Below are 27,726 nucleotides of genomic sequence, written 5' to 3' on the forward strand. Positions count from 1 at the left end.
AGCGAGGGTCCATTTGAAAAAAATACCCCACCACTTTACATGGTAGGATGGTGCTGATTTGTGACAAAACCAAGCTGTATAAGGTGGAATTATTCAACTGGGAAGGACATTGGGCCTGATTCATCATGGATCGCTATTGCGATCACAGCTCAGTAATTGCACGCAGGTCTGCTGCGAAAATATGCTAATGACTTCAATTGCAATGCCATCGCACTGCCAGCTATGAGATGCCCAATGCATCTCACATGCGTAAAACTTTGCAAACTTTCATAAACAAATGTAACATCGAGTACCATCGGTCCCTTACGCAGAATTACAGCAGCCCTGACCTTACTTAGAAATTGATAACTTTGTTGCACGCAGTGAGTACTCAAGCTGCGTATGCAATTGCAATGGCTAATTTATGCATGCCCAAGTAACGGCATTCAAGTGGTCAGGCATGCGTGCGTTTCTCTGACCACCTGCCGTCAAAACTCCTAAACGCTCACTGCCTGTCAATCACTCTGCGATGGCTCTGCGTGGTCTCTGTGATCAATGTGGTGCTTTCACGCACACGCACTGCGATGTACACAACAATTTGCTGTCTGCATACGCTTTAGCAATAGCGAATCCATGATGAATCAGGCTCTTTGTTCTCACACACCGGGAAAAGTGAAAATATTTGTTTCACCATTTAATGCATACTTTAATGCATACCTAGAGAAATTAAACAAACCAATTTGCTTGTGTCTCTTTTGATGAGTACACAGATACTGTAAAATGTTCAAGAACATTTGAGAAAATTAACATAAAGTAAACTGATTGCCAGATGCACTTCCAGGGCAGCATACTGTATGTGTAGGCTTACCATACTAAACCAGGACACTCATGAATTACACAGTTTCTGTGGATTGCTGGCTTAGGGCCTGCTTCATTATGGATCGCTGCTGCGATTAAGCACGCAGACCCACTGCGAAAATATGCTAATGTTTGCAAACACAATGCCGTCACAGCCTAACATACGGACGTCCACTTCCCCTTACTCACATCCATAATACTTAGCAAAACAGCAAAACCATCTGTAACATTAAGTACCATCGTAGCCTCACACACATTTGCACAAGGGCAGGACCTTTCTCAGAACTTGCTAACTTCATCACACGCAGTGTAAGCTCAAGCCGCGCATGCCATCGCAGTGGCTAGTTTGTGCGTAATCGCAGTTGCGATTCATAACGAATCAGGCCCTCAAAGCCTGCAGTTTAATCAGCCCAAGAACCTGTGAAATTCATGAGTGTCCTGGTTTAAAGGGATAGTATGGTAAGCCTGTATATGTGGTCCACTTATCTTAGCAAGATCTGAACATTACCTTTATCAAAAGTTAAAACAATATATTTAATCAATGAAAGAGATCTCATTTTATATTTACTGTAAGTTACATTTTGCTATAACAAGCAAACATGACCCCAAGAGGACCATATTTTCCACTTAGTTTTGTAAGTAAGGTTGAGACATCCACAACACTAATTCTGCAGCCAGCTATTCATCAATCATCTTGTTCAGCTTGTTGCTTTAAATGAGCCAATGATCTGTTTACAAGTGTAAGCACATTAATGCATAGCAAGACATGCCATAAACTTCCTTATCATGCTGTAATAACAGAAGAAGGACTCATGTCCCTCTTTTCTGTGGAGGAAGGAGGAAGTCCACGTGGTTCAGACTGTACATCCACCTTTCCGTGACCTCAGATGTGTAGCTGTTGCTGCATAACCTCTCTAAAGCATATATGATTTGTTTGTTTACCACAACTTTATTCTCATTATTTATTTAGTAACAGTTACTTATATAGTGCAGCATATTCCATTTGCTTACTTTAATGATCATTTCTTGGTAAAAAATTGATTTAAAAAATATTATGTTATATTGTCCTTTTTGTGTGTTTAACTAAAGATTACTAATAAAAAATTCTTAATGTCAGCTCCAGCTCACACTAGCAATAGCAACAGACCATGAGATAAGAAGATACTGATCACAGGGGTTAGGCAAACTGTGCGCTTTACAGCTGGGGGCCCAACAAGGAGTTGCTGAGAGTTGACAGCAGAGGCTGCATTGCCCTCTTAGTCACTGAGGCAAATATCTGTCATTGCCCTGAAACTCCTTGTTTGCCCCCCGGCTGAAGTGAAGAATCAAATAAATCCAGATGGTTTTATCTAGAATTCGGGTCAGCAGGAGATTAGAGCTTGAAATGGGACTCTGCTGGAGGATCCAGGAGGGTAGGCAACTATGCCCTACAGTATGAGTATGAGGTCAGGTCAAGAAGAAGTTAATAGTCACCACTGCCTAAGATTAAATGAAAGCTGATGCTCTCCAGGGCACAAAGTAAAGAATTAGAACAAGGGCTAAAAAGACTACAAAATCAGAGAGAAAGACTGATGCGGCAAAAAGCTGGAAGGCACAGGAAGGCCTAAGTGGCACATTTTGCAAATTGGCATGGGCAACTGAAATTCTATGAGATCCAGGAGTTCCAGAGGAGACTACTTTAGTATATAAAAATTAAATAAAAGCACAGGGCACAGGACTCTTGCTATTCTGCTAGTTGGGGAAGCGGTCATATAACTGATTTAAAAATTATTTAGAACTATGGGCCTGATTCAGAGCCGGACGCTATTTGCGGACGGTCGTTCTGAAAAAGGGTCCGGATATTTAAATTGAGCGCTCACTCTTAGCGGTCTGTTGACGCCTCTATGTCTGAACGAGCGAAGGAAACATGCGCTCGCTATTTTGTAAAGACGCCCCCTGGCCGCTCGCATCATACGTCATCTCCGCTATTTATTAGATTAATCGAGTACATCGAAAGGCGTATGAACTGCTCGCTATTCTTGTGGTAGCATTTTCCTACCGCAATCATGCGAGCAGTTCAGGCTAAAAGATAACCAACTGACGTGGTCGATGACGCTGCTTTGTTAATTATACCCTTAAAACGCCCATTTTGACCGTTTGGCACGCCTGCGTTCGGATCTCCACTCCCCGTTTTCAAGCACCTTCCCCTGTTACCACCCACAAACGCCTCATTCTGTCACTCAAATTAGGAGGCATTCGCTATTTTGCGAGCACACAATTTCCGACCGCACTGACTGGTTGGTGCATGTGCATTACAATCCATACGCATGCGCAGATGTGCGAACATCGCTCGGATCGAACGAGCGGCCGCTTACGAGTGGCTCTGAATCAGGCCCTATATCCAATAACTGAATATACTGAAGCTGCTATAGGCTTACAAGTAGATAAATGTGCGGACCCCCGTGTTTTGGTTCTATTTCATCATCGGGTTTTGTTTTTTGCAAAACTACCATCAAGTATTTTGGGTCGGATTCAGTTTTGGTATTGGTATGTGGAATTTCAGGAGACTGAGGGGAAGATTTATCAAAGCTCGGTGAGAGAAAAAGTGGAGAGAGATAAAGTACCAACCAATTAGCTTCTAACTGCCACTTTAGAGGCTGTATTTGAAATATGACAGTTAGAAGCTGATTGGTTGGTACTATATATCTCTCCACTATATCTCTTTCCAAGCTTTGATAAATCTCCCCTTAAATTTCTCTCCACTTTATCTGTCTCCAAGTTTTAATAAACGTCCCCCTGACACACTGATGAAGAGAAATGGTTGGACAGTCCCTCTATGATCAGGAATAGTAGCACTGTCATGTTCATGCACAACAGCATCAGATTTTTTCCTTTGCAATAAATTGTTTTAAAAAATCTTACTGATAGAAGAGATGGGGAATCTCTGTGGTAGCTGCCTGGAGTCAGCCCATTGTAGCTTTCTTTCACTCACTAAATAAAGGGATCAAAGAAAGTCTATTATAGCAACGTCACCAAAATTTACACAACTTATATATAATGATTGGAGTGATTACAACTAGAGATGTGCAGACTCAGTTTCCAGAGAACCAACAACAAATTTAGGGGTTCCAAGTCGAAGAGAGTCCGAGTTCAGAATCATTTTGGAGTAATGTGTCGAACCGAGTTCCGGTTTATATCTTCTCCCAGTTCGGAAATAGGAATTAAAAACCGAACTTGGGTTTTGGATTGCATGTAAATAGGTCAAAATTAGGTAATTTAAACTGTTTTTTTTTTTTTTTTTAAATAAATACAGATCCAAAACCAAAACAAGTGATGGTGGTTTTGCAAAACCAAAACACGAAGATGAATCCGGATACAAAACCAAAACCAAAACATGGGGCTAGACTCACATCTCTAATTACAACTAATCCTGACTTTGGTATATTTGTATTTTCAGCTTCACGCTATGATTTAAGAATGAATGTAAGTCCTAAAGATCTCAGAGACAACTTTAATGGATCCACTCAAGTAAACATGTCCAGCGTTGCTCCACAACCAGCAGGATCAAGTGAAACATTCACATTTGCACCCAAAAATGTTGTTATAGCAAATGGAACAATCCTGTATTTTGCATTAGTTGCCATTGATAAAGTCTCTCAGAAATCAGAAATGTCTAACATAGCCCAGGCTGCTCTTTTAATTCCTCGGACAGAAGCTCCCACACAAGCCAGCACTACACCAAATGGCAGTAGTGAAAATGTGAAGGTATCATTAGTGACAGCAATATTATGTACAGCCGCAGTTTTAGTATGTATCAAAATGTAAATTACAAGCAAGACAAGTGGAGCTGTAAGAAAATAGAATGTGCATTATTGGTATGTAAAGATGCTCTATACAGTATACTTCCATTTATTATCAATAATTTATACAAATGATCACTTATGATTTTATTTGAGATTTGATTACAACAATATCTGAAAAATAAATATAGTATTCAAAGAAATTCAGTTATTTTTTTCTTAAAAGTCCAGGGTACTAACCACTCTTTTATCAACTTTTGGGAACGTACTTCTTGATAGGTGATGGAATATATAATAGCTGCGGTTCGATTTTGATTTTCTTCTTCCTGCCTTTTACTAGAGGACAATGGAGGTGATTCAGTACTGGACGGAATTGCAGAGCTGCACGAAAGCATCTTTTCAATTCTGTCCTGACACACTCCCTGCTGCATTTGCGATCCCATCATTGCGACCGAGGTCGCGATGGTGAATGCCCGCTGGGCCGCTGGCCAGCTGAGTAAGCTGAGTAATCCTCAACTATCTCAGGCTGGCTGGCTTGCCAGCACAGTAAACTTTGTCCTTGGATGCAGCCCCTGGCCTTGCCACTCCCAGAAAATGGGGTGGACTCGCCCCCGTTTCCAGGAATGCCAACTGTTCCCAACCCCTGCACCACCCCTTAGATGCCTCTGCTTGTCAATCAGGCAGAGGTATAGAAGGGGATGCAATTGAAAAAATTATATGACTGCACCCGAGTAAGAAGCAGCTTATTTAAATAAAATCAATTTGGTGTAATAGGTGAATAAGCGCTAATGAGGAAATCTAATGTAAATATGTGAAATTAATAACATCATAATAAGAAGGTAAGTAAAATAACTAAAATGTGAAAAATATGAGAGTATAAATTAATAACAGAGTATAACAAAAAATAAATATGTATGTATATATATATATAAATATATATATATATATATATAGCATTATCCATATATATATATATATATACATACATATATATATATATATATATATACTGTATATATATATATATATATACATATATATATACTGTATATATATATATATATATACATACATATATATATATATATATATATCAACAATGGTGGTGTCCGGCACTCCTCCAGTAATATGATTCAGCTAGCCCGGTGCCTATCCTAAAGAAATTATATATCCACGCAGAATGGATGGCACTCTAGGTCTCATGTATGCTGTAAAAAATCCCCCAGAGCCTGGAGTATAGATCGACGTTTCAGGGCGCAAACCCTTTTATCAAGACAAATATACAATAAAAGAAAACATACCTTTATAGTGCTCACCACGTGTGGATTCTTCCTGCTACCGCGAATCCCGGCGGAGACCCGATGACGTCACTTGTGGCGCCGGTGTCTCGGCGTCTCCAGGGGACGTGGCTAAAGTGACGTCTGCCATCACCATAGTGACTAATAAAAACAATAATAGAAAAGACGCTCCACTAGTAACAGGTCAAGTGGCTGTGTACCTTAACAGTTATATTACACACAAGTAGCAAGTTACTCTATAACAATATGCGAGAGATACTATCCATGTGTAAAGATAGTCAGTGTCATATATGTTAGAGCTAAAGCTAATAATACCTGTGTCTGAAAGTAAATGACCGGACATCTAGGATATCAAACCTAATAGATATACGAACCAGGCGGTAGCAAATGTAATAAGGATTAAATGCTATTCTGCAAGAAAGTACGGGACTCTAACAGAAGAAAACAGTAAAGTCTCTACTTCAACAGGCACTATAGACAACTAAAAGAAAGAATGGCCCTACATAGGTCCAATATTCGGGCTGCGTTAGAAGGTAAACCTTCTGAGCATCCAGTAGCTAGACATTTCCAGCAGTTTAAACACAATTTGTCTACCATCCGCTACAAAATGATCGATTGGATCCCACCCAATCCAAGAGGGGGTGATCGTAATCGAGCTCTCTTACAAAGAGAAGCATGGTGGATACACAGCCTACAGACAGTGAATCCACATGGACTAAATTAGATTCTCTCATTTAGCAGCTTTCTTTAATTTACATTGGCGTATAAATAGTCTAGATTAAGGAGATCATAGCATCCACTATTGTCCAAAATTGTTTGATTTTTAGATATGCTTTAGCCTATAGTGCCTGTTGAAGTAGAGACTTTACTGTTTTCTTCTGTTAGAGTCCCGTACTTTCTTGCAGAATAGCATTTAATCCTTTTTACATTTGCTACCGCCTGGTTCGTATATCTATTATGTTTGATATCCTAGATATATATATAGACTGCATGTAGATGGGCACTCCAGATATAGAAAAACTTGAATGCCACGGTGCCTTCCTATAAAGAAAATGTATCCAGCAAATCTTCTAAAAATAGAAGCAGGCGGCACTCATCCGGACTTCATTCCAACAAGCATATTTATTGTGCCATGTAAGCCGACGTTTCAAGGCCTGAACGGCCTTGTCATCAGGGTGTAAAGAAACAAAAAGTGCTTACCTTATATAAGATACCTATAACGGTAATGGTGCAACAGTGCAAATCGTGTCTCCATCCACCGGGCGCCGTGAAGTTGTGACGGCATCATCCAGTGACCAACTACTAGGTACTCTGGGAATGTAACCAAGGACGCAATCGGCTCCCGGCTAGGCAGTCTCCTTAGCAATGTACTCAGGCGCCACGGTTGGAGGGAGAAGAGTGTATAAACATTAAAAGTTAACACACAAAACAATAAAAATTGTTGGTCAATTACAAAAAAGTTTGGATATAAGCATATAGTCTTCCAAGAGACACATTATATCTATTTGTGGACCTGAAATGCCGAGGAATTAGGGTCTAAGTCCTGCAATCAACTAAGGAACTATATCTTATTGCATACACAAATTAAATCTAGCCCCAACACTGATGTCACTTATAGCATATTCTAAAAAAGACTACATCGCTGAGGTACTTAATTCTCATTAAATACCACTATGTGTGCATGGATACATAAACTTATCCATGGACATCTACATCTAGATACATAAAGTTTGCAAATGCACATGAATATATACATAAATCAACATACATATTAAGACCTAGATACTATGCAGGTTACAGCAATGATAGCAAAAATGCATCTATTATCACAAAAAGGCAGACCAGGCAATTTTATGATTAAGTCCCTTAGGGTGGATAGTCTCAAGTATACAAATCCATTTTGCTTCCCTACGGAGTAACTTCTTGGCCCTGTCCCCTCCCAGTGGTGAGGGGGGTACATGGTCAATGATTTTGTACCGGAGGCTTGAAAGTTGGTGGTTGGCTTCCTTGAAATGCCGTGCTACCGGCTGATCAGATTGTCTACCCTGTAAGGTGAGTTTGATAGAGGAACGGTGCAAGGCCATACGTTCTTTGAACATCCTGGTCGGTTGACCAATGTAACTTAGTCCACAGGGACAGGTCAACAGATACAGATGTGTCCACATACACCTTTGTGAAAATTGAGCCATTGCCTGCCATTCGTGGCATCAGATAACCGGCCCTGCCAAGATATACATATCGGGACATGTGTAAGGAGGCTGAAATATAGTGTAGTACCACTTTTCAGACAGCAGGTGGCATTTTTAGAAAAGTATACTGCGGCTGCCTAAGTAGAAAGCTAGAGAGGAAGATCCAATACAGTAAGCTGCTTCCCATTGCAGTGCCAGACTGGCTTACAAAATTTCCTGCATACTTTGGCTACATATACAGTAAAAAGTCCTACAGAATAGAAAATAGCACTTGGAAATATAGCACCATATTTTATATACTAAAAAAAAAACTATTGCTATATTTCTAGCTGGATCTAGAACAGAAGCTGTCAGTTTCAGTTAATTTTCACTTTGTAAGAGGTAAAAGACTTCAGTATTTGCCTGTAGGTGTTATAGTGTAGTGGTAAGGTGACTGCACATCACACCAGGAAATTAGGGTTTGAATCTCAGTGTAAACCTGTTTTTTTCTCCAAACATACATTTTTATGATTCAATATATATATAGTATAATTCAAACACTGACAATCAGTAATATACTATATGTTTATGTCCTTCTCCAGGTAAACACTTTGCTTTTCTCAACACAGAGGGGAGGGGGGAGGAATTCATTTTGTAAAGGCTGCACATTTTCCACAGACAGACAACAAACCACATTTTCATGAGACACTTTTGTACATTGACACAGAAGCACGGATGGGATCAGTGAGACCCCTCTGTGCGGCTATGTATTTCAATGACATAGATGCATGCATGGACCAGGAGATCCATGCTACATGCATCTGGGTCATTGACACAGAGCATAGACAGGATCAGAGAGACCTGTCTGTGTTGCTGTGGTAAAAAAAAAATCCTGTGAAAACAAATTAATAAAAAATGGCATGCCCCCCTCCACAAAAGAACCATGGGCTTTTAGTGACCCAGTTCTGGTTTTGATTAAATAAGGGGACAAATGACATAGGGGTCTCCTGTACTTAAGCACAACAAGCACTGGGCTAGTCAGAACCAGCTCTGGTTGCAAAAATATGGGGGACAAACGACATAGCGACAGTGCGCAACTAGCACTGGGCACTGATCTGATTTTGGAAATACAGGGGGAAAAAATGAGTAGGGTCCCCCTGTAAAATTCAGAACCAGCACCAGACGTTTTCTAGTGAGGGGGCTAATGCTACAGCCAGGGGAGCCCTTTCACTGGGCCCCCCAGTCAAAGCATTAAACCTGACCGCTAATCAGCCTAGGCCAGGGATCCCTGGGGAGCTAAGGACCCCCTAATCAGAGCCAACTCTTGGGTTGTTCGACCAGTGTGGTCGAACAAGGGTGCCGACCCATAGAGGGTGCTTGGATCTCTCTGCCTGCCCCAGATCCCTAACCTGAGGCAAAACCTCGCGATCCCACTCTTGGGTCACGAAGTTGTGGGGTCACAAGGTTTTGTATTGAGCGGGCTTAATGCTGATTGGCTGAGGGAGCCTTCCGTGACGGCTCTCAACCAATCAGCATTAAGCCCATTTAATTTGCACACAGGAAGCAAAAGAAGATGGTGCCCACCATCCCCCACTGCCCTACACTGCCTGCACCCCCGCTGCCGACACTGCCGGCACCCCACTGGCAGCATCCCCTGCTGCTGACACCACCGCTGCCGACACTCCTGCAGTACTGCCCCACGTACTGAGGACACAGTCAGTGACCCCCACACTGCCGACACTGCCGGCACTCCCACATTGTGGACACCACCAGCACCCCTGCACTGCCGACACTGTCAGTACTCATGCACTGAGAACACCGCTGGCACCCCCGCTCTGCCAAAATTGCCATCACCCTGCATTGAGAACACCCCTACAGTGCCAACACAGTCAGAAAACCTGCACTGAGGACACTGCTGGCACCCTTGCACTGCCGACATCGCCGGTACCCTTCACTGAGGACACTGCCAGCATCACAGCACTGCCATTCCATGTACTGAGGACATCGTCAGCAACCCCCGCACTGCCGACACAGCCAGCAAATCTACACTGAGGACGCTACTGGTACCCCAGCTCTGCCAACATTGCCGGCACCCTGCCTTAAGAACACCCCTGTACTGCCAACACAGTCAGCAAACCTGCACTGAGGACACTGCTGGCACCCCCGCACTGCCAACATCGCTGGTACCCTACACTGAGGACACTGTCAGCACCGCAGCATGGCCAAACCACATGCTGAGGACACCGTCAGCAACCCCTACAATGCCTATGCAGCCAGCAAACCTGCACTAAAGACACCACTGGCACTGCCGACATCGTCAGTACCCTTCACTGAGGACACTGCCAACACCAATGCACTGCCATTCCATGTACTGAGGACACCGTCAGCAACCCTGCTATGCCAACACTGCTGTCACAGTATGTGCACTATTGGTGTATCCAACCCACGCTGTATAACACACTGTATCCATGTTGGAAATTGGAAGATGAACTGCCACATGTTAGTGTCGCCCACTGTGTCACAGCTTAGTCAGCCAGCTAGCTGGATGCAACCTTTGGCCTTAATAAGATGAAAAATATAATATTGGGAGGTGGTCAAAATTGATTGGAAATGACTGTAAATAAATGTTATTGAGGTTAATAATACTGTAGGAACAAAAACAAGCCCATATTGTGATTTTAACTGTTTTTATGATATTTTAAGAAAATATCCAGATCCAAAACCAAATCACAAAACAACAAAGAAAAAAATCCAAAACCTAATTCAGATCCAAAACCAGGGGAGATCCAGATCCAAAACCAAAACACGACGGTGGGCACACATCTCTCTCTCTCTATATATATATAGCAACTGACATACTGTGTATACTTTACTGTAATAACAAAGTGGAAAACAAAGCATTGTGCTTCCAGCTACATTACTGGTCTATAAATGTACAATATAACCATGGAAAATGAGTACAGTTTTGGGAGGAAAGGAGGGACTGAAACTACAAAAGTGTCTCTAGATACAAAGGGCAACATTAATGAGTAGTAACAACACACAGGAGGAGGGCTAATGAAAACTTGATTTGTTGTCTGTGTAAAAAGTGCAGCCTTTACAAATGAATTCCTCCTCCCTCCCCCTCTGTGTTGAGGCAAACAATGGGCAGGGTTATTCAGAAAAAGGACATGAACACACTGTAAATTACTGATGGGTAGTTTTTGAATTATAATGTATACCTAGAACCAGTACTGTATATGAATACTGGGATGGCAGTGCTGCAGTGCTGGCAGTGTCCTCAGTGACAGGTAACGGAGGTGTCGGTAGTGTGGGGGTGCCAGCAGTACCTTCAATGCAGGTTTGCTGGCTGTGTCAGCAGTGCGGGGGTTGTTGACGGTGTCCTCGGTACATGGAATGGCAGTGCTGTGGTGCTGGCAGAGTCCTCAGTGAAGGGTACTGGTGGTGTTGGCATTGCAGGGTGCCAGCGGTGTCTTCAGTGCAGGTTTTCTGGTTGTGTCGGCAGTGCAGGGGTTGCTGACGGTGTCCTCGATACATGGAATGGCAGTGCTGCAGTGCTGGCAGTGTCCTCAGTGAAGGGTACTGGCGGTGTTGGCATTGCAGGGTGCCAGCAGTGTCTTCAGTGCAGGTTTTCTGGCTGTGTTGGCAGTGCAGGGGTTGCTGACGGTGTCCTCGGTACATGGAATGGCAGTGCTGCAGTGCTGGCAGTGTCCTCAGTGACAGATAACGGAGGTGTCGGTAGTGTGGGGGTGCCAGCAGTATCTTCAGTGCAGTTTTACTGACTGTGTCGGCAGTGGGGGGGTTGCTGACGGTGTCCTCGGTACATGGAATGGCAGTGCTGTGGTGCTGGCAGTGTCCTCAATGAAGGGTACTGGCGGTGTTGGCATTGCAGGGTGCCAGCGGTGTCTTCAGTGCAGGTTTTCTGTCTGTGTCGGCAGTGCAGGGGTTGCTGACGGTGTCCTCGGTACATAGAATGGCAGTGCTGCAGTACTGGCAGTGTCCTCAGTGACAGGTAATGGAGGTGTCGGTAGTGTGGGGGGCAAGCAGTATCTTCAGTGCAGGTTTGCTGGCTGTGTCGACAGTGCAGGGATTGCTGATGGTGTCCTCAGTACATGGGATGGCAGTGCTGCAGTGCTGGCAGTGTCCTCAGTGAAGGGTACCGGTAATGTCAGCAGTGCCAGTGGTGTCTATGGGTGAGGGGGGCACACAGAGCCACCGCTGCTGTGTTCATAGAGGGGGAAGGAGGAGGAGAGCTGCTGCTGTAAAGGTGCATACACGTAGCAATTTAAAAGGACGATTTAAATGATATTGATATCGTTATTGTTACCGTTATCTATCAAATCATCATTTTTTAATGTACCCTAACAACTTACCTTCAACCAGCAATGTGCAGGCACGTATGGATGATAGCGATATCGCCCATCGTCCCTGCATGCTGCACAACCTGCTGATCGCCAGTCGCTATAGTTGCTGGCAAGTTATTGGTGTGTTGGATTATCTATATAGATCATCCAACACACCAGGGAGTGTGCAGTATGATCTGCCAGCGATATTGTATTGCTGGCAGATCGCTACATGTGTATGCACCATTACACTGCTATGGGTTGGGGAGGGGGGCACACAGAGCCAGTGATGCTGTTATCAGGGACAGGGGGAAGGGGAGAACTGCTTTGAGTGTGTGCACTAAGGATAGGACATAAAAAGACAACATTGAAAGTACTGTACAGTTTTTAATGTTGATTGCAAAACATTGTTTAGACCTAAACATTGGTTCTGGAACATCGATGTTAACCAATTTTTCTATTTTTTAATGGACCTGTAGGTGCTTAAACATATAAAACACCAATAAACTTCTGAAATCATACTTATTTTATATTTAATTTATGAGGGCTTACAGTATGTATAGTCCCACATACTGTATATCACTCCCTTGGAATGGCGGTCTTTGGGCCTGATTCAAAGATGTACGCTAACCCAATGACTAGGGCACATCTCCGATGGTGGGAGGACTGCGCCTGTGCAGCCCTCTGGCTCTGAGTTCGCTTGTAGTGTCTCCTGGCTGCAGCCTGTTTGACAGGCTGTGGCGTTTTGGAGGCGGAGCGGGGGTGGTCCCTGGCAGTGGGATGGTAGGCATCCTCATTCAAATGAGTCTTAATGTTTTTTTATTTTCAGGACTTGTTATTAAATATAGAGGTCCTGTTTTTTATCTGTAATATTTTTAATAAAATAGCTGTTTGAAGCAGTATTATGCTACAGTGCATCCGGAAAGTATTCACAGCGCATCACTTTTTCCACATTTTGTTATGTTACAGCCTTACTTCAAAATGGAATGAATTCATTTTTGTCCTCAAAATTCTACACATAATACCCCATAATGACAACATGTAAAAATTTTTTTTGAGATTTTTGCAAATTTAATTTAAAAAAAAACACTAAGATATCACATATATGTAAGTATTCATGGCCATTGTCATGAATCTCAAAATTGAGCTCACGTGCATCCTCTTTCCACTGATCATCCTTGAGATGTTCCTACAGCTTAATTGCAGTCCACCTGTGTTAAATTCATTTGATTGGACATGATTTTGAAAGGCATACACCTGTCTATATAAGGTCCCACACTTGACAGTGCATATCAGAGCACAAAACAAGCATGAAGTCCAAGGAATTGTCTGTAGACCTCCGAGACAGGATTGTCTCAAGGCACAAATCTGGAGAAGGGTACAGAAAAATATCTGCTACTTAGAAGGTCCCAATGAGCACAGTGGCCTCCATCATCTGTAAATGGAAGAAGTTCGGAACCACCAGGACTCTTCCTAGAGTTGGCTGTCCATCTAAACTGAGCGATCAGGGGAGAAGGGCCCTAGTCAGGGAGGTGACCAAGAACCCGATGGTCACTCTGTCAAAGCTACAGCATTCCTCTGTGGAGAGACAAGAACCTTCCAGAAGGACAACCATCTCTGAATCCACCAATCAGGCCTGTATGGTAGAGTGGCCAGATGGAAGCCACTCCTTAGTAAAAAGCACATGGCAGCCCACCTGGAATTTGCCAAAATGCACCTGAAGGACTCTCAGACCATGAAAGACAAAGATTGAACTCTTTGGCAAGAATGCCAGGCGCTCTATTTGAAGGAAACCAGTCACCGCTCATCACCAGGCCAATGCCATCCCTACAGTGAAGCATGGTGGTGGTAGCATCATGCTGGGGGAAGTTTTTCAGTGGCAGGAACTGGGAGACTAGTCAGGATAGAGGGAAAAATTAATGCAGCAGTGTACAGAGACATCCTGGATGAAAACCTGCTCCAGAGCACTGTTGACCTCAGACTGGGGCGACGGTTAATCTTTTAGCAGGACAATGACCCTAAGCACACAGCCAAGATATCAAAGGAGTGGCTTCAGGACAACTCTGTGAATGTCCTTGAGTGGCCCAGCCAGAGCCCAGACTTGAATCCAATTGAACATCTCTGGAGAGATCTGAAAATGGCTGTGCATCGATGCTTCCCATCCAACCTGATGGAGCTTGAGAGGTGCTGCAAAGAGGAATGGGCGAAACTGCCCAAAAATAGGTGTGCCAAGCTTGTGGCATCATATTCAAAAAGACTTGAGTCTTTAATTGCTGTCAAAAGTACATCAACAAAGTATTGAGCAAAGGCTGTGAATACTTATGTACATGTGATTTTTTAGGTTTTTTAATAAATTTGAACAAATCTCAAGAAAAACTTTTTACACCTTGTCATTATGTGGTATTTGGTGTAGAATTTTGAGGAGAAAATTTTATTTATTATTTTATTTTATTTATTCCATTTTGGAATAAGGCTGTAACATACAAAATGTGAAAAAAGTGACGCGCTGTGAATACTTTCCGGATGCACTGTATGTACTGTACCTCTATTTACTTTTATATTAGTACATGAAATATCATCTGGAAATCATCTGTTGGAGTTGCAATAAAGGATTTTATTGAAATCTACTGTATGCTGTTGAATCCTCTTTATGTGAAGAAAATTAGAAGGTAACCTTAAAACCTGAAGGGGTAATAAGAGGTGTTTGCTTTAAATATATCAAGAGGTATGTACCTTGAACATCAAGTGGATGGGACTGTTCTATCAACACCTATTTTTCAGATATAAATAATCTCTCACATTGGGTGGATCAACACTAATTTTAAAATACTACACTATGGGTCTCATTTATTAACGAGTTTTATCACCAGAATGAGTGAAACATTTCACTGTGTATGATAAATGGTGCTCCAGCCAATCAGCTCCCAACTGTGACCTGTTAGAAAAGTGACAGTTGGGAGCTGATTGGCTGGAGCAACATTTATCATACACAGTGACATTTGTCACTCGTTTTGGTGATAAAACTAGTTAATAAATGGGTGCCTTTGTTTGTTTCCTTTTGTTGTCATCATTTTGAGGTAAATATAAGGACACAAAGGGCCTGGATGGAATTGCAGAGCCGCACATAAGCGCACACAAGAGACTGTGCAATTCTGTTAATTTAAAATGCGAATGCAGAAGTAGGTATCGCACACCTCCTTTCTGCATTTGCATGATCTCAGCTCTGTGACTGAGGCCGCAGCCTGGTGTCACCATCAGAACAATTGCGACTGATGGTTGCTAATGTTCCTTAGGCCAGGCTGCGGGAGCTAAAACTTCCCACAGCCTGGCCGGGTCCTGGCAGCTTGCAAGGCCAGAAAGTCTGCGTGCACCCATACGGACTCTGCCCTCGCCCCTCCTTGAAAAATGGGGCAACACGCCCTTTTTTCCGGGAACGCTGCCAGGGAACATCCCCGCTCCACCTCCAAAATATCGCAACCTGTCAATCAGGCTGTGGCCGGGAGACACTGCAAGCAGACTCGCAGTCAGAGGGCTGCACATGCTCAGTACATCTCCTGTGCATGTGCAGTCCTACCACCATCGGAGATGTGCGCTAACCATCGGGTTTCAGATCCAATGTTTAGGTATAAACAATGTTTTGTAATTAATGTTAAAAACATTGGTACAGTACTTTCAATGTTGTCTTTTTATGTCCTATCCATAGTGCACACACTCCAAGCAGCTCTGTCCCTCCCCCCATCCCTGATAACAGCATCACTGGCTCTGTGTGCGCCCCTCCCCCACCCACAACAGTGTAACAGCAGCAGCTCACCTCCTCCTCCTCCTTTCCCCTCAATGAACACCGCAGCGGTGGGTCAGTGTGCAACCCTCACCCAGGGACAAATTTAGGTCTGTGGGGGTTCCTGGGCAACAAATGTGGGGGGGCTATCAAGTTTATTTATATATATATATATATATATAGCAACTGGCATACTGTGTATACTTTACTGTAATAACAAAGTGGAAAACAAAACATTGAGCTACATTACTGGTCAATGAATGTACAATATAACCATGGAAAATGAGTACTATTTTGGGAGGATGGTAGGGATCAAAAGCACAAAAATGTCTCAATACACAAAGGGCAACATTAATGAGTAGTAACAACACACAGGGGGAGGGCTAATGAAAACTTGATTTGTTGTCTGTGTAAAAAGTGCAGCCTTTACAAATGAATTCCTCCCCCCTCCCCCTCTGTGTTGAGACAAACAATGGGCAGGGTTATTCTGAAAAAGGACATGAACACACTGTAAATTACTGATGGGCAGTTTTTGAACTATAATGTATATCTAGAACCAGTACTGTATATAAAATATTGAGCCATATTTTCAGGGGGAAATTTCTACACTAAGAAATCACTAAACACACACGCTGTCCTCACTGACTCAGATCCTCACATAGTGTACACGGTGTTCCCAGCCTTTAGATGAAATATGATATTATTCTAAACATTTTTATTATTATTATTATAATAATATTAATGATATTATTATATTATTGAATTATACAAATTTATTTTTGGAGCAAAAAAAAAAAATGTTTACACTGGGATTCAAACCCTAACTGCCAAGTGTGATGTGCAGTGACGTTACCACTACACCACAATACTGGTGGATGGGAAGTACAGAATCTGTCTTTTCAGGAACTGATGACAGTTTCCTAGTGACCGTTTTTTTGGTGCTAGTACAGTGTTTCAGCGGCTAGTATAGTGATATAGCCGCAAATGCATATAAGCCCATTTAATATGCACACAGGAAGCAAAAGAAAATGGCGCCCGTCATCACCTGCTGCATGACACCGCCTGCACCCTCACTGCTGACACAGACGGCACCCCACTGGCAGCATCCCCCGCTGCTTAAAACACTGCTGCAGACACTGCCAGCACCCCTGCACTGCTGCCCCACGTACTGAGGACACCGTTAGTGACCCCCACACTGCCAACACTGCTGGCACTCCCACACTTAGGACACCACCAGCACCCCTGCACTGCCGACACTGTCAGCACACATGGACTGAGGACACTGCTGGCTCCCCTGCTCTGCCGACACCACCGGAACCCTGCATTGAGAACACCCCTGCACTGCCAACACAGACAGCAAACCTGCACTGAGGACACCACTGGCACCCCCACACTGCCAACATCACCGGTACCCTTCACTGAGGACACTGTCAGCACCACAGCACTGCCATTCCATGTACTTAGGACACTGCCAGCAACCCCTGCACTGCCAGCAAACCTGCACAAAAGACACCACTGGCACTGCCTACATCGCCAGTACCCTACACTGAGGACACTGCCAGCACTGCAGCACTGCCATTCCATATACTGAGGATACCATCAGCAACTCCCGCACTGCCGAAAAACCTGCACCGAAGATACAGCTGGCACCCCAACACTGCTGACATTGCCCGTACCCTTCACTGAGGACACTGCCGACATTGCCAGCACCCTGCACTGAGAACACCCCTGCACTGCCAACACAGTCAGCAAACCTGCACTAAGGACACCACTGGCACCCCCACACTGCTGACATCGCCGGTACCCTTCACTGAGGACACTTCCAGCACCGCAGCACTGCCATTCCATGTACTGAGGACACTGCCAGCAACCCCTGCACTTCCGACAAAGCCAGCAAACCTGCACTAAAGACACCACTGGCACTGCCTACATTGCCAGTACCCTACACTGAGGACACTGCCAGCACCACAGCACTGCCATTCCATGTACTGAGGACACCGTCAGCAACCCCTGCACTGCCAACATAGCCAGCAAACCTGCACCGAAGATACCACTGGCACCCCAGCACTGCCGACATCGCCAGTACCCTTCACTGAGGACACTGCCAGCACCACAGCACTGCCATTCCATGTACTAAGGACACAGTTAGCAACCCCTGCCCTGCCAACACAGCCAGCAAACCTGCACTAAAGACACCACTGGCACTGCCGACATTGCCAGTACCCTTCACTGAGGACACTGCCAGCACCGCAGCACTGCCATTCCATGTACTTAGGACACTGTCAGCAAGCCCTGCACTGCTGACACAGCCAGCAAACCTACACCAAAGATACCACTGGCACCCCAGCACTGCTGACATTGCCAGTACCCTTGACTGTGGATACTGCCAGCACCACAGCACTGCCATTCCATATACTGAGGACACCATCAACAACCCTGCTCTGCCGACACTGTTGTCATAGTAAGAGCACTATTGGTGTATCCAACCCACACTGTATAAAACATGGTATCCATGTTGGAAATTGGAAGCTGAACTGCCACATGTTAGTGCCGTCCACTGTGTCACTTAGCGTAGTCAGCCAGCTAGCTGGATGCAACCTTTTGGCCTTAACTAGATGAAAAAATTATATTGTGAGGTGGTCAAAATTGATTTGAAATTACTGGAAATAAATGTTATTGAGGTTAATAATACTGTAGGAACAAAAACAGGCCCATTTTATGTGATTTTAACTGTTTTTATGATATTTTAAGAAAAAATCCAAAACCAAAACACGAGGGTCGGCACACATGAGAGAGAGAGAGAGCGCAACTGACATACTGTGTATACTTCTTCTAGCTACATTACTGGTCAAATAATGTACAATATAACCATGGAAAATGAGTACTATTTTGGGAGGAAGGGATGGGCCAAAAGTACAAAAGTGTCTCAATACAAAAAGGGTAACATTAATGAGTAGTAACAAAACAAAACACAGGGGGAGGGCTAATGAAAACTTGATTTGTTGTCTGTGGAAAATGTGCAGCCTTTACAAATGAATTCCTCCCCCCTCCCCCTCTGTGTTGAGACAAACAATGGGCAGGGTTATTCTGAAAAAAGACATGAACACACTTTAAATTACTGATGGGCAGTTTTTGAACTATAATGTATATCTAGAACCAGTACTGTATATAAAATATTGAGCCATATTTTCAGGGGGAAATTTCTACACTAAGAAATCACTACACACACATGCTGTCCTCACTGGCTCAGATCCTCACATAGTGTACACGATGTTCCCAGCCTTTAGATGAAATATGATATTATTCTAAACATTTTTATTATTATTATAATAATATTAATGATATTATTATATTATTGAATTATACAAATTTATTTTTGGAGCAAAAGAAAAAAATGTTTACACTGGGATTCAAACCCTAACTGCCAAGTGTGATGTGCAGTGACGTTACCACTACACCACAATACTGGTGGAGGGGAAGCTCAGAATCTGTCTTTTCAGGTACTGATGACAGTTTCCTAGTGACAGTTCTTTTGGTGCTAGTACAGTGTTTCAGCGGCTAGTATAGTGATATAGCTGCAAAAACATATATAATTCCATTTAATATGCACACAGGAAGCAAAAGAAAATGGCGTCCGTTATCACCTGCTGCATGACACCGCCTGCACCCTCACTGCTGACACAGATGGCACCCCACTGGCAGCATCCCCCGCTGCTTAAACCACTGCTGCAGACACTGCCAGCACCCCTGCACTGCTGCCCAACATACTGAGGACACCGTTAGTGACCCCCACACTGCCAACACTGCTGGCACTCCTACACTTAGGACACCACCAGCACCCCTGCACTGCCGACACTGTCAGCACACATGGACTGAGGACACTGCTGGCTCCCCTGCTCTGCCGACACCACCGGAACCTTCATTGAGAACACCCCTGCACTGCCAACACAGTCAGCAAACCTGCACTGAGGCCACCGCTGGTACCCCTGCTCTGCCGACATTGCCAGCACCCTGCATTGAGAACACCCCTGCACTGCCAACACAGACAGCAAACCTGCACTGAGGACACCACTGGCACCCCCACACTGCCGACATCGCCGGTACCCTTCACTGAGGACGCTGTCAGCACCACAGCACTGCCATTCCATGTACTTAGGACACTGCAAGCAACCCCTGCACTGCCAGCAAACCTGCACAAAAGACACCACTGGCACTGCCTACATCGCCCGTACCCTACACTGAGGACACTGCCAGCACTGCAGCACTGCCATTCCATATACTGAGGATACCATCAGCAACTCCCGCACTGCCGAAAAACCTGCACCGAAGATACAACTGGCACCCCAGCACTGCCGACATCACCCGTACCCTTCACTGAGGACACTGCCAACATTGCCAGCACCCTGCATTGAGAACACCCCTGCACTGCCAACACAGTCAGCAAACCTGCACTGAGGACACCACTGGCACCCCCACACTGCCGACATCGCCGGTACCCTTCACTGAGGACACTGCCAGCACCGCAGCACTGCCATTCCATGTACTGAGGACACAGCCAGCAACCCCTGCACTTCCGACAAAGCCAGCAAACCTGCACTAAAACACCACTGGCACTGCCTACATTGCCAGTACCCTACACTGAGAACACTGCCAGCACCACAGCACTGCCATTCCATGTACTGAGGACACCGTCAGCAACCCCTGCACTGCCAACATAGCCAGCAAACCTGCACTGAATATACCACTGGCACCCCAGCACTGCCGACATCGCCAGTACCCTTCACTGAGGACACTGCCAGCACCACAGCACTGCCATTCCATGTACTAAGGACACAGTTAGCAACCCCTGCACTGCCGACACAGCCAGCAAACCTGCACTAAAGACACCACTGGCACTGCCGACATTGCCAGTACCCTTCACTGAGGACACTGCCAGCACTGCAGCACTGCCATTCCATGTACTTAGGACACCGTCAACAAGCCCTGCACTGCTGACACAGCCAGCAAACCTGCACCAAAGATACCACTGGCACCCCTGCTCTGCTTACACCGCCAGTTCCCTGCACTGTGGATACTGCCAGCACCACATCACTGCCATTTCATGTACTGAGGACACCGTCAGCAACCCCTGCACTGCCGATACAGCCAGCAAACCTACACCAAAGATACCACTGGCACCCCAGCACTGCTGACATTGCCAGGACCCTTGACTGTGGATACTGCCAGCACCACAGCACTGCCATTCCATATACTGAGGACACCATCAGCAACCCTGCTCTGCCGACACTGCTGTCATAGTAAGAGCACTATTGGTGTATCCAATCCACACTGTATAAAACACTGTATCCATGTTGGAAATTGGAAGCTGAACTGCCACATGTTAGTGCCGTCCACTGTGTCACTTAGCGTAGTCAGCCAGCTAGCTGGATGCAACCTTTTGGCCTTAACTAGATGAAAAAAATAATATTGTGAGGTGGTCAAAATTGATTTGAAATTACTGGAAATAAATGTTATTGAGGTTAATAATACTGTAGGAACAAAAACAGGCCCATTTTATGTGATTTTAACTGTTTTTATGATATTTTAAGAAAAAATGCAAAACCAAAACACGAGGGTTGGCACACATGAGAGAGAGAGAGAGCGCAACTGACATACTGTGTATACTTCTTCTAGCTACATTACTGGTCAAATAATGTACAATATAACCATGGAAAATGAGTACTATTTTGGGAGGAAGGGATTGGCCAAAAGTACAAAAGTGTCTCAATACAAAAAGGGCAACATTAATGAGTAGTAACAAAACAAAACACAGGGGGAGGGCTAATGAAAACTTGATTTGTTGTCTGTGGAAATTGTGCAGCCTTTACAAATGAATTCCTCCTCCCCCCTCTGTGTTGAGACAAGCAATGGGTTAATCTGAAAAAGGACATTAACATGCTGTAAATTACTGATGGCCAGTTTTTGAATTATAATGTATATCTAGAACCAGTACTGTATATGAAATATCGAGCCATATTTTATGGGGGAAATTTCTACGCTAAGAATCACTACACACCTGCCGTCCTCACTGACTCAGATCCCCACAGCCTCTAGATGAAATATGATATTATTCTAAAAAGTTTTATTGTTATTACAATAATATTATTGATATTATTATATTATTGAATTATATAAATTTATTTTTGGAGCAAAAAAAAGTTTACACTGGGGTTCAAACCCTAACTGCCAAGTGTGATGTGCAGTGACTTTACCACTACACCACAATACTGATGGCTAGAAAGTACAGAATCAGTCTTTTGAGGAAATGCTGACAGTTCCCTAGTGAGTTTTTTTGGTGCTAGTACAATGTTTCAGCGGCTAGTACAGTGATTTAGATGCAAATACATATTTCAACTTAACATAAACACTCCTCAAAACTCCTTATTTGCCCTCTATTAAAATCCAAGGGAGACCACTACTGTATCTTTGCTACATAGGTTGAACACTATTAAGTGCTACATTACATGATACACTGGCCACCCAGTGGTGAAAGTATGAATTGCACCTTTGCTGCACCGCAGATAGCACGGCACGACAATATATGTCATGCCAAATTGAGAGCCATGGCACAGTTTTTAGAAAGGTGTATGTGGACACATCTGTATATCACATATCTAGAAGTACACGTTAATACATGTCTAATATCAAACTGTTTTCCCGAATGTGGATGTTTAAAATGTGGACCTGGCTCGAGATAACCGCAAGTTACACATGACGAGCATCTATAACATCCAGGTTTTTTATATACTGTTCCTGTCTGTTGCTGAAGCATAGGTGTAATATCCGTTCTCATCAATATATTCTTTAGATTCCTTCCCCTTTTGTAACTGATTAATGGGGATTTATCATGGAGTGCCGGTAGATCTTTATCCGTAAGGATGATGGGCCACAATGCTTTAGCAGCTTTGGACACCACTGGGCTCGCCAACGTATACTCAGTAACAAATGGAATTCTGGTATTCATATCTTCCTTGGGATTATTTAGAAAAGTTGTTGTATCCTTAAGGAATGTTGGTTGCTGCATTACAAATGGTTGAATGAGAAAATCAAGGAACTGGGACACCGGTTGAAATAAAGATCCCCTAGCAGAAATAATAGGCCTGCCAGGGGGCTTGATGCTGTAACCAACTTTCCTTAAGGATACAACATCTTTTCTAAATAAATTGAAAAATCTTAAGAATATCCCAGCCAGTGCACTTCTATGTACATTAGACATTAAAAGCCTGTACAGGTGATTCCGCAGCAAGATGGACTGGAAGCAGTTGAAAGTATTGATATTTTATGCAAATAGCTCTCTTTGAGAATAGGTGGAGGAGTCTTGGTGGAGCCAGCCGTATGAGGATCTGAGACGTCATGCAAATGTTGCTGCCTCCATCTTTTGTACAGAGACACCGTCCTCTAGTTTTTTCAGAGTTGCTGCTTGCATACAAAGACACAGCATCGTACAAACACTGGTCGCAACATCAGACATCTGGGCAAACCCTATGATTGCACAGAATGTTCATCACAAGTAAGACACCTTAGTCAGAAAAACTGCTTAAGAAGATACAGTCACTGGCTGAGACACTTTCCCAAAACAGTTGCGACATGCCTACGCTTAAGTAGCCACTCCCCCTGTTACCTCCGCAAAACAGTCCCTGCCTATCAATCACTTTGTAAATAAATCCTCACTGTGACTCATACTTACCGACTATTGATAGCTTCTCTCTGGGAGATGCTGGAAGGAAGACACAGCTGGACACTTTGGGGGCAGGGCCAGGTTCCTATATCATTAGGCCCTGCCCCCTAATAGCTAATGCCAGGGATTGCAGTGCCACAATGAGGGGATGGGGCTAAATGACACTGTTTTGTGTACTTTGGCCCCATTCCCTCCATATGGAGCCACGATTCTTGGCAATTATGCCACCATTCCCGACAATTCTCCCCATCCTGTCCACTCCACTAGGAATTGGGTGGGATGCAGGAGATCTAGATACACTTCTGGGGGTGCAGAGGGCTATCCAAAAATTTGGAAGCCTCTTGCAACAACCGGGAGAGTAGGTAAGTATGCTATGACTGCTGTCGTCATTGTAGCACATGTGCAGCGCAGTTCACACATGTGAAGTAGGCAAAAAATTGTCCAGCTACAAAAAAATTTAATTGCGTCCCTCTCTGAATTAGGACCTATATACTACATAGGTGTGTAACCAGTATTGTAGCATAGCCTGCCTGATTTATATCCTTTCATTATAATTTTTACACATTTTATAACATAATGATAACACACTGACCCCTGCAAAACTAAATGCTTCCCTGTACTGGTCATCAGCACCACAAGCTTTGCAGCTGTACAAATATCCAGGTAATAGGTTGTGATTACAACCATTATATGTGTTTGAACATGCTCACTGGTACTAACTACTTTTTACCTTCTCCATGTGCATGGCTCAGAATAGCACAGAGCTTTGATACACGCGCACGACACTCCCATAACTCCCTCCTCTGTAAGCATGACTCACAATAGCACGGAACACAAGATACATATGCATAGCACTCACACAAGACATAACAGTGCTGTGGGATTGCATTGTCGCCTCTCAGTTGCCACCCCAAAATGGCCATTTCACTAAGACATCCGCCAAGATCCATCCCACTCAAAATTAGATGGAGATACATAAACATGCATAAATTTGCTTCTGCACATGTACAGTATACTAAAACTCGTTATTTATGGCTATGAAGATGTGTCCAACTCAGAATTAGTCAGTAAGGGCCCTATTCAATCCTACTTTATTCTTGCCTTAGGTGCTAGCCAATCGCAAGCAGTCAGTTTTGGAAAACTGTGGTTGGCTGGATGGCTAATGTGGCTCTCAGTAACTGTAGGTCATTCAGTGGCTGATGGGGGCTCGTAGTGAGCTGTGCCTTGACTTTAATGGGGATTTTTCTCCTCAAATTGGATTACAGAGACAGATAAAATTCTAGGATTTCCTTCAACTTTCCATGAAATGCCATTCCAAATAAAATTGTGAATATGAATATACAGTAGCTGGAACAAATCATTTTGCTGAGTAGTGTGGTTGGTGTAGAACTGGGAACCTTTGCCAGCAAAACTTTTGCTGCCCAATGCAGCGACTCTTAAATCTTCCTAAATACTTTTAAAAATTATATTCATTACAACTACATGGTTATCCACAGAGCTGGATTAATGCTTTTGGGGGCCCGGGGCACTTAAGACAGGGGTGCCCTAAAGTATAAATTGAAATCATGTGTCATCAATCACTAGAGAGAGAATTATGGTACAATTAGGTGGTAAACATTATATTATAAGAGCACAGTCGTGCCCTTATATTAAGGCTGCATCTAAAAAACCCGAAATCTCCATAGAGAATTCCAGGGGGGGGCATGGTGTTTAAGGGGCTACACCTCAAAAGCTGTTGCATGTACCGAGCTGAACATCCTCAATTAAATTGTGAAGAGTGCTAAATTGTTTATGATTTTAAATATAAAGATAAGAGCATGTAAAAATGGCAAAAGGTAGATTTCAGAAATATGTTGAAATATTTCAGTTTAATCCTATGTGTTTGGGGATGCCCATAAGATGTAATGGTTTAGTTTTAAAAGAAATTGATTTTGAATCAGATGCTGACGTTTTTGCTATTGTGTGTCTGAGATCTGACAATCTCCCTTTAAGACATTCTGAAGGGAGCGGGAGCGAGTGTTCAGAAGTTTGTGCCTGAGTGTTCAGAAGTTTGTGCAGAAAATAGTAAGTTTGCAATGCAAGGATCTTCAGAATGGAAATGCATGATGATTTTCCAAAAAGTAAACAAAATGTTAAAGTCCATAAATGAAAATTAATGAGCTTAAGAAGTAGTTAACATAGAAGTTACATAAATCAAAGTGTATATTCAGTGACATTTAAATATGATGTTAATGAGATATTCAAATATTTGAAAGTATGACATAATTATTCACAAAAGGCTCAGTAAAAAAAATCTCTGTGTATGCTAAGTTTTGTCTTACTGATATTTATCTCTGTAAAGAGTGGAGTAATATTATACAGGCTAGCGAGCAAATCACAATTGTTTTTACTTTTAATATGAGCCTTTGTTTTGTTGCAAAAAGTGTTTTTATTTTTTGCTATTGACCTTTTTTTTAATAATACTACATAAATATGTATGAGTGTTGTATGGTTATGGTATTACGGGGATAATGTAAGTAATGCTGTCCACCCTTACCTTAATCCTGTACAAGGATTTATAAGGTTATTGTTATTTACATATATGTTACCCATAATTAATAAGTTTAAGTGTTTACAACAAGTGTTGAAATGTAACAATTATTGAGAAGGTAACATTAATAACATAAGGATTGTCCTCATCTCAGTAAACCTATGTGTATGTGTATTAGAATAGAACACGCATAGCCAAATAATCATAGGAAGATACTGTAGCCCTCAGAATCATCTACCTCTCAATATGACAAATCATAGAGTCCCGAAATCTATTGTACCTGTTTGGGGCTGCTAAAATTGTTATTCAGTTCAAATTAATCTCACCAGAACGTTTGACCTCTGTAGTCCCGGCCACTGGCCTGGATGGTCAAATACAGTATTTACAAAAGACAAATCCATTGCAGATTATTGTAAATAATGTTGTAATAGTCTCAGGTGACTGCCTACCCTAATATTTTACAGGCAGATCTATTGTCAGCATTAAATTCTACAATAACGTACAGAGATGGGCAAGTGACTCTGACATCCAAGCCAGGAATGCTTGGAAGAATAGCATTTGATACAAGTAACGCATTAGCAAATCTCATTAATGTTGTTAAAATTGAAAGTCTATACTGAAATGAGACGTTTTGCTAAAGTCCCTGATATGTTATTGGCACAGGGTAAAATAGATATAAGGCTACTGCCCATTTAAATTAAGCTTAAAGCTAACATATGTGACCATTTAAACAATACCCTTTCAGATCAGATCAAGTAACCATATAGGTAGAAGGTTACAGGTTTAATACACTAACGGTACCTAATCTGGACACCTTGTTGAATGGCATACCACTCACCTCACAGTTTTTACTGTTTTTCAGTAACTAATAAAGGAGAAACACTATGCTTAGTCTAAACTGCCACAAGGGTGTGCTGCAAGTTCTAATGTTAAGATTGGCTGTATGCCAGTGCAATCATAATCGTTATACGATATCTGGACAATTTAGTGTTGATTCAGAGCAAAATTGTTTGCATGAAAACAAAATTATAAAGTATTTATAGATAATACATAGATGCTTTAGCTAAATAAATTGTATCTTTTGTATAATGCAAATAAGGAATTGATATAACAGAATCCCCTTACATTAACATATGAATAAATTGAAGTATATCATGTTGTAGAACAAGATATTATTAATGCATCAGCATTGGTTTTACCTGATTATAGTAAGCCGTTTATACTGTTTAGTCATGAGTCTAACTCACATGCTTAGGGGGTTATTGAACAATTACAT

At 43.0% G+C, this 27,726-nt stretch overlaps 1 protein-coding gene across 1 annotated transcript in view; it reads left to right on the forward strand.

Moving 5' to 3' along the window:
• Positions 1-27,726, forward strand: part of LOC148540809 (uncharacterized) — a 236,858-nt gene that overhangs the window by 89,320 nt on the left and 119,812 nt on the right. Inside the window, exon 12 of the mRNA XM_088481969.1 lies at positions 4,613-4,617. Within this exon, the coding sequence (XP_088338095.1) occupies positions 4,613-4,617 (5 nt within the window). The remainder of the gene's footprint in view (positions 1-4,612; positions 4,618-27,726) is intronic.

The sequence above is a fragment of the Taudactylus pleione genome, unplaced genomic scaffold (genome assembly GCF_031769625.1).
Source record: "Taudactylus pleione unplaced genomic scaffold, aTauple2 ptg000017l, whole genome shotgun sequence".
In the NCBI taxonomy this organism is placed as follows: Eukaryota; Metazoa; Chordata; class Amphibia; order Anura; family Myobatrachidae; genus Taudactylus; species Taudactylus pleione.